Source organism: Amblyomma mixtum, chromosome 8, assembly GCF_055824585.1.
Source record: "Amblyomma mixtum isolate Tamu chromosome 8, ASM5582458v1, whole genome shotgun sequence".
Lineage (NCBI taxonomy): Eukaryota > Metazoa > Arthropoda > Arachnida > Ixodida > Ixodidae > Amblyomma > Amblyomma mixtum.
In genome coordinates, this window is record NC_143019.1 from 111,505,416 (window position 1) to 111,514,210 (window position 8,795).

The 8,795-nt window shown below is 47.6% G+C and overlaps 1 protein-coding gene across 1 annotated transcript; it reads right to left on the bottom strand.

Annotated features, from left to right (window-relative positions):
* Positions 1-260: 260 nt before the first annotated feature.
* On the bottom strand, positions 261-1,250 carry LOC149333910 (uncharacterized). Its single transcript, XM_089557816.1, has one exon. It carries the CDS (start codon positions 1,248-1,250, stop codon positions 261-263), a length of 990 nt encoding a protein of 329 aa, XP_089413942.1.
* Between the last annotated feature and the right edge of the window lie 7,545 nt (positions 1,251-8,795).

The following is an 8,795-nucleotide window of genomic DNA, read 5'->3' on the forward strand; positions in this document are numbered from 1 at the left end:
CTCAGGAACTGCGGCACCTAGTTTTCCTCTTGAGTGGTCTAGGGACGCCGTCGCATCGGAGAGATGGAGCGCCGACGTGGAGAAGGCGAACGGCGTCCAGAGAAGGCGGTGCGCTCAGGAGACAGAGAACGGCTTAGGGGCGGCTCTGCAGGAGGCGAATACTGTCGCTTGGACCAGTAACCGGAAACTTCTGGACGTGGTCGTGAGGCGTTCATGCGTCGACGGCAAAGCCGCGCCACATGACCTGGCAAGCCGCAGAATTAGCAGATCGGGCGGTTGTCAGGCGTGCGCCAGGAGTTGCCCAGTTGAGCTGGCGGTCGAATGTTATCAGGCGTGCCCCAGGAGGTTTGCAGATGAGCAGGCGGTGGAATAAAAGCAGCAGGCTCTCGAAAAGGACCAGGAGGCGGAGCATAGGTAGGTGGTCGAGGTCGGGCGACAACCTCCGCATAGGTCAGCGGGGCCGCGAGAGGGGTGGGCTGAGGGGATTGCGGGAGAGCCTCAGCGACCTGTTCTTGAATAACGTGTCTCAGAGTCGGAGTTATGTGTGCTGATGGCTCTTGATGGCTTGAAATAAGCGAGAGCTGCCGAGCAGCTTCTTCACGGATGAAGCTCTTGATTTCCGGCAGGAGCGATGACTGGTCTCTTGCATCGTTCAGGCCAGCAAGCGAGTCGATGCTCGTGGTGTGTTCGCGTGTCAGAGCCCTCTGCTTCCGTAGTTCGTCGAAGCTTTGACATAGGGTGATGACTTCGGCGACGGTGCGCAGGTCTCGCGCCAACAACATCTGAAAGGCATCGTCATCTATGCCCTTGAGGATATGCCTGATCTTGTAGGCTTCGGTCATCTGTGCGTTCACCCTCTTGCACAGGTCCACGACATCCTTAATGTAACTCGTGAAGTTCTCTCCTACCTGCTGCGACCGCGCACGCAAGCGCTGTTCGGCACGGAGTTTTCTGACAGCCGGGCGGCCGAACACCTCAGAGAAGTTCGTTTTGAAAACGGACCATGATGTAATGTCCGCCTCGTGGTTCCGATACCACAGATTTGCCACGCCCGTCAGATAGGATATCATATTGGTCAGCTTGGTTTCCGCGTCCCACTTGTATGCGCTCACCCGCTCATACGATGTGAGCGAATCTTCAACATCATGGTCGTCCGTGCCGCTGAAGATAGCGGGGTCCCGCTGGCGGAGAGAACCAGCACAGACAACGGCGGCCGGACTCACTTGTACGGCTTGGTGGGTCGAAGGCATCGCGGTAGGGGGTAGCGTTCGGCTGCGGAGTTCCAGGGCGAGAGGATATCACCCAGCACCTCCACCAAATGTAAGCTGGGATTTGTTCAGCGAAGCTTCACAACGGGAGCAGGGCTAACAGCAGTCCGAGGTCAGGCAAGGAGCCAGGAGCGTGCCCCAGGCGATGGCAATGGGGCTCGCACGTATGCCCGTCGTCTTCCTTACATTATTATTATTATTATTATTATTATTATTATTATTATTATTATTATTATTATTATTATTATTATTATTATTATTATTATTATTATTATTATATGTTATTTATACGGCTATGTAACGGTCTTCTTGGCCTTAGTAAAGCTGCATGAGCAGCTTTTAGCGAACGAGACCATCCATGAACTTTCTGGAAAATAAACATTGAATTGAATCGAAATACTGAAACAGCCAGCTCACCGTACTTCCTCGAAAAAGTTATGTGGAACACAGGTTCCAGCTGCTTCATGACACGTTAAGATAGAACTAGGTCACTGCTCGGGAGATAAAAAGTCGCCGAGCAGAGCGTTGGGAGTCTTCTTTTTTCTTCCGCTGTTAGGCACCTGGCCAGGGGCTGCGTGATATTGGGGACCCAAGGGCCTGAAAATTCCAGTCGAAGAGAGGCAGCTGCTCGATTCGCCTCAGCTGGAGGCAGCGGCCCTGCATTCTTTCGCTCTGCGTTTTTAGAGTGACAGCTTAACGCCTCCCGTACAAAGCAGAAGGTCATGTATTTATGAAATTTGACCGTAAAATCATGAGGAGCGGAAGCTTGGCTCTGACGTCATGCTACGTGACTCGTCACTCCTCGCACACAGCTGCGTATACGGAGCCCACGGCACTCTCGCAACTGCCGGAAATCGCGTCATGCGCCACGCCGTATATGAGACAGATACGGCGCCATTTCCTCCCCCCCCCCCCTAAAAAAAAACAATGTTCCGTTCGTTATATAAAACCGCGTGGCGTCATGGGTCAGAAGATAGTCTTCACTTTAATAAGAAAGTCCCAAGCTGAACCATTAATATGGAATAAAGTTTCATCAAAGCTAAACATTGCCTAAACGTGCTTAACAGAGCTTTCGCTCGCCTTCCGGAGTTCAGCCGGGTTAGACCACAGCTAATTTTCTGCAGTTGTATCCGCCGAAATTCTCAACCAGTGCTGTGCCCTCCTACACCATCATTCAGACTGTTTTCAACTTGGTGTTCATCGTTGCTCTGTCCCTGCGCAGTTGCCCTCAAGGCTCGTTTCCACAGGTACTTCCACCGTAAAAAAACCAGCGCTTAAGAACACTGGCAGAGGACAACCTTGTCCTGTCCGTGTTCTTAAGCGCTGGTTTTTTTACGATGGATCACCACCAACTCGCCCAGTCCTCAGTTCTTCTACTTCCACCATGACCCCTCGGGCTTCGCCGCTGACCGGTAGCCATCTTGCGACAGCTCTCGCACTGCCGAGTATGCGGTGGCCTCCTGAGAACTTTTCGGCGCAGGTTCCCTTCTCATTTCGTGCGGCGGCCTCTACTTTGTGTGCCATTTTAAGTCGTCAACTTACTCCGCGCGCGCCTATACGAGCAGTTCCGCTGGCCGAGGTTGCGACAGAACTTTTATTTTTCTCTCTTTTTAAAGCCCTTTCTAACATATATGCTGCCCTTGCCTCACATGATTTCAGAACCTCGTAGGCAGAAATATGAGTTGCTGCCTGCGGCTGTGAACGAACCTACCCGTTACTGCTCACTGCTGTCCGCCTTCGCTCCGAGCGGGTTGCCGCCGCTGGTCACTCGACGATTCTGTTCCTTTCGATGCACAGCAAGCATCGCTTCCACCTTCCGTCTTGCTTTATTTCCACTATGCTCCTTTTTTTTTACATTCTATGGGATCTGCATTCACCCTTTTTCCTTCTTTATTTTCACTTGTTTTCTCGCTCTTTTTGATTTTAGGAAAGTACCGGCGGAACGACGGCGACATCAAACCTCTGCCGAAGCGAACACAGTTGCGGACTGGGTTGAAAAGAGTGCATGGGCGGCTCCAAGTGACCACAGTAGTGTGCCTACATGTAGTCTGCGTGGTATTTCCTACACTGTCGACCCCCAGGCCAGCGTATTTCGAGCATTCGATCTATTACAAGAGCGTGTGGTGTTTAGCTGCGTGGGAATACGGATTCTGCTTTGCATGGTAAGCGCGTCATTAGCCTATGCGCAGCATGCTTCTCTTTCTTCAATGAATGAATGCTTCCGATAACTGCGCGTCGTTTGTTCGACTGTCAGGTGAGAAACCACAATTTTTTTTTTTTTTACGTAGAAGGCTCCACTTAACAGTATAGTATTATTGTTTTGGTCCTGGTCGGTGGATGAGCGTTAAGGGTAGTTTCAGTGCACTTCAACGAAAAATGATCGACTTTAACTTGGAATGATGCTCATTGCGACGAATGTTCCGTTTTATGCTATGGTCGAGTTTTATTATTAATTACTGTAAGGTTCGTTTGCTAGTCAGAATTCGTTATGCCGATGAGTTTCCGAATTGAGATGTGTCTTCCTGACACAGAAATTTCATTCGAGGTCCGACTTTAGACATTATCTTTTTGCTACGTAGGTAATGATGTACGACAAAAATGAATGAAACAATCTTCTGCGAGCCCCTTTTATGGAGAACGTTGCTAGCCCACAATACAAAGCTGCACCATATGTCGGTTCTAAGTTCTTGCCATTCCCTCGAAGCAACTCGTACTGGTTCTTTGTTTTTGCGCACAAATGTGTTTGTCATAATTTCAAATAGAAGTATTTGTAGCGCGTGATATTGTACATATATGAGCAGTCTTTTTATCACGGTAGTGATGCCTTTGTCAAAGCAGTTTTACCCGTTTTCACTGTCTAAAAAAAACTTGCTTCCTAGTGTAAAACAAGTTTTGATTACCGGTTTTCTTACCACTTTAATCATGTCCAACTGTCGATAAGACGGTTTTATTGCAAAATTCACCACGTATATCTTGTCTGCGGTCTTCAATTTCATTTGCAAATACTTGCCAGAAAAAAGTAATATGCTCGCAAAAGAAATACCCTCAGTCAAGTTGTTCTACTGAATATACAGTGTGTTCCGCCGAAGGTGAGCCAGAATTTTAAAAGATAGGCTTTTCTAGGCATGGAGGCGGCTTTTGTGGCACTACAATGCCTGCGCTCGCGGACGTCAGAAAATAGGTGAATAATGTAACTACTTAGACAGTTAACTAACTTCTGACAATGAGCTTTTTAACTATTGCAGCTCGACACCTGGCTCCTTTTATAGATTTCATGCCGGTCGTCATATACACCCGTATATGATTCTATAATTTCTAAAATCGGACTATCCTCGACGCTGTCGCGCAAGAAATTTTGGCTACATTGTGCCAAAATACCTGCCAAAGCATGCTGGCTAATTAACCTCTTTTGTAGATTCATCTAGTCGAAATAGCCAAAAGTGTGTCGAGCCACCGCGCTAAGGGTATTCGTGTTTTTTTTGAAATTCTAAACACCGATATGGCTGTCACTAATCACCGAATACACATCTGTAATTGCAACCCGGTGTATAACCACCGCAGTTAAAAAGTTAATTATCTGAAATTAATTATAGTCCTAGCTATTTAACATTGTTTCACCTTTTTGTCACCAGGTACCATTGTGCCGCAGAAGCCTTCAAAAAGCCCAGTTTTAAAACGCGGTTTCAGCTTCACTGAAATACTTGGCACATTCTTAAATGCTGTATACGCACTGCAACGTTTCCTGTGTGTAGTATAAACAGCGCAATAAAAAAATGCAAATGTACTTTGCAAATTGAAATTAGCTCCCTCGCCACTTTCAACCAAGACTGACGTGTAATGAGTCATATCCCCTGGTGTCCAGATACAAAAAATAGGACCATCGCGCTCACTCCAAACATAAACCACCAAAAACGGAATAAGCTGAATCACACCTGGGTTTCATAAAATCTACTGTTCTCACTTGATCACAAAAAGCGCAGACGTTAATCAACCGCCTCAACTCGCCGTACATCCGGAAGTGAAAATATATGAACCGCCCTTGCGTATCTACTCGGCACATGAGGTCAGAATAGGGAATGCTCTTTTTCAGAAACAGAAGCCAACCTATCAAGAGACCCGCAAAGTGTCACATGCAAAGATTATAATCTGTAAAAATGGCCGGAAGGCTTCTTCTCTCACGTCATCACTCTCGTGCTCCCCTGTGGAGCCACAAAGTCTAGCCGACTGCCCCAAAAAAGGCGGCGCAGTTGAACATGTGTTCGCCGAGCACGGAGTCCACAGTAGAGAGGTTTAGTTGCTGGGCGGTTGCCATGATGGAATACTGGCTCTGAAATCACGCATCCTTGAGGTCAGGCAAGGAGTGAGAGCGCGAAGACTCTCCTGAGGCAGCATCATTTCTCCTTTGTTTTTACCGATGTGATGGCTAAGTTCTTACGCCTCAAAGGTAGAACGTCCTCCGTCTCCTCAGAAGATCTAAACGTTGGCGATACGCGCCGCTTCGCAGCCAACTTTTCACAGCACGGTTCTTCCTCGAGCATTTGCGAGACTACTTAACACTGCGCTAGTTTTCAGGCTCTTCGCTGATGCACGTACTCAAAGCACCAGATTCCACTGCAGAACACAGACTAGGCGATGTCGCCGGAGGCCCAGCTGCACTAATCGGGACTCGATGGCCTACTCAGCACTGATGCAAGTGACTGACGTTTCCGCACCTGGAGAATCCAATGCTGAGATGCAACACGCACGTCCGCAGCAAGCGCGGCACCAGAAACCACGCCTTCATTCCTCGATGAGGCATCGAGGGATGAAGGTGCTGCTTTCTGTAGGCTGCCGGTCGCCGCCTGTACTCTATTAGTGTTTATGAAATACTCGTCTAGGGCTTCATCCGTTCGATGGGGTCGTCTCCGCAGTTTTTCTGCATAGCAAAGAATGCACTGTTTAGTAGAGTGGCCAAAACACCGACAATGGGCACAGCGTGGAGTGCTGTGGTTACGACGCGCATGACCTACTTTGTGGCACCGTAGGCACAAGGCCGGGCTTTCGATAATTAAAACTCGACACTCTATTACACAGACAGCCAAAGGATGGGGAACATCACTAACTGTGACGTCATCAGCAAGCGTGAACACAATATCCTGATTCAATATCCGCATCTGCTCCATGTCCATGACCCTCTAGTTTTCAGCCGTAATTGATGTTACTGTGCTGCAAGGTCGTAGGGCTCCCCGAATGTACACATCCTCCAGATGTTTTGAAAGTCAGAGGAGCTTCATCTTGGCTGCCTTCGGCTCTGGAAGAATTATGATGCACCGACAGTTTCTTTACTTGTAGCTCTCCGGTGTTCACGAGTTTTGCCTTTGCTTACGCTGGCGAACTTGCAGGTAACCAACCATATATTAGACATCTGAAACTGTACGATGGAACTTATACCACTCAAGTCGATGACAGAAGGCAGAGCGTCTCAAAAGTCCTTAGCAGTGTAGGGAGATCCAGCGAGATTCACGTGCAGAAACGTAAAATTGAAGAGCAACTTAATCGCAAGCAGACGTGGGAAGACTGGATTATACGTATTACTTTCGGCTTTCGCCGTAGCGGTACCTTGGCGCAGAGGAGATTGATCCTTGATGGAAAACATCGAAAAAACGATGGGAACGCCATCTTCTTTGTGCAACAACTTGGTTGAAGCAGGCTTGGTTGAAGCAGGATTTTATATGCTTGTTGTCTGGTCTTTCACATTGTGTGGTAGTTTGAGACTGGATTCTGATTAGTATACGTTATTAGAGAGGCGTGCGTTATTAGTGAGCAGTGATAAAGCGAGTAGCAGAGTGCATATCAGTGAGGGGTGAGGGTTCGTGAACAACTGTATGCTTGTGGGACATGAATGTGATCTGGTAACATAAGTAGAACACGTGATCGGGTAATAACAATCAAGTAGAGTTGTTAAAGTAACCCTTTAACGGTATAGGAACTGAACTGCCCCACCAATTTCTCAGTCTTGAGCAGAGCGTTCAACCTCCCTCGCCACTTTCTTTGCTTCCTGCGCAATAGCGCTCGCCGGTTCTTCCTTACCACAGAAAACGCCTTCCGCCACACTGCGAGCTATCTTAATTACCTGTGTGTTCCTCTATATAAATTTATTGTATGCTGCATAGGCTGAACTCTCCGTGTGTAAAAGTGTATGTCCTTCAATTCCACAGCAAACCTATACAAGATAAAGCGGTTTCCAGGAGAAATATTGAGAATACAAGGGAAGGGAAATGAGGAGCTCGTTCTGGCATATAAATGACGGAAGCCAACAGTCACCAAAACAAACGAAAGCACAGGGGAATATCCATATGTTCATGATTTTCATCAATGATAAATTAATATTGTAATTATGTTATGATGCGATGTAGTTCATTAGAAAGAAGAAAAAGCAACTACATGCCGCCGGTGAGATCCCAACCTACGATCTCCAAAAATGTAATTTGGTACTCTGCCATCTGAGGTATGGCGGGGGCTCATTACCGGGATCTTGAGCGAACAATTTCATAAATTTTCAAAAGTAGGCTTTTTGGGGTGAAAAATATTGAGTTTGTGGCTTTGTATTACCAGTGTTGGCGGACACCATAAAACCAGTGAATCGTCTTAAGTAATAAGGGAGTAATTACTCATTATGTTAAGTACTAAGCTGGTTTACTGTTTTAAGCATGAAATGCTTTTAGCTCCCGTTGTCGGCAGTGTGGTGACGTCACGCCGTGACCGAGAGCCATCATTCGGGCACTGAATTCCAGCCATCCGGGCTCTGAAACGAGAACATCCGGGCACCGTACGAGACTTAACGAGACTCTCCAAGCCCTCCTACGCGACCGGCATGCAAGCACCGGTTGGTCTCCAAACGAGTAAAAAAAAATAACTGCTGCCAGTGCCTTCTCAATGTTTATCAAGATATCAGTCGCCCTGTGCGTTTGATAATGGACGGAATTATAATTTTCGATTTCTAATAACGCGTGCAAAAAACACATACATGCCACAAATTTCCTGTCCTCAAAAAACGTTGCGTTCGAAGGGCAAGGCATCGCGCCGAATGGGTGGTTGCGCTCCTACCTTCCTGTAAGGTGCGGCTCGGGTGTCCACCGAGATGGCAGAGGATTACTGCGTAATTTCCTTTCCTCAAAAAGCGTCGCGTTCAAAAGACGAGGCATCACGCCGAACGGGTGGTGGCGTTCCGCGGACTGCCTGGCAGCGCTACAACACGCTGTCGCGTTCCACTCCTAAAGGCGAAGCTTAAGCGTCATTAATTAGCAGTTTATTAGTATTTAGTCATTAATCAGTCATTACACACTAATCAGTAATTTGTCATTACTTCGTCATGAATTATGTGTGACGTAATCCAGTGGTAACATCACCAGCACGGTAACATCACCAGTGTCACATACGCAAAGTGATGCTGAAAACGCTTTCGCCTCTACGCACTTCAGACAGTTTCGAACGCGCTGCATATACATTCTTGTCAGGCCTGCGTCTCGTCGTGTCCGCGTGCGCTTC

Bases quoted from the DNA above. Each gene is read 5' to 3' on its own strand.
- LOC149333910 (XM_089557816.1), bottom strand. From the start codon at position 1,250: ATGCCTTCGACCCACCAAGCCGTACAAGTGAGTCCGGCCGCCGTTGTC.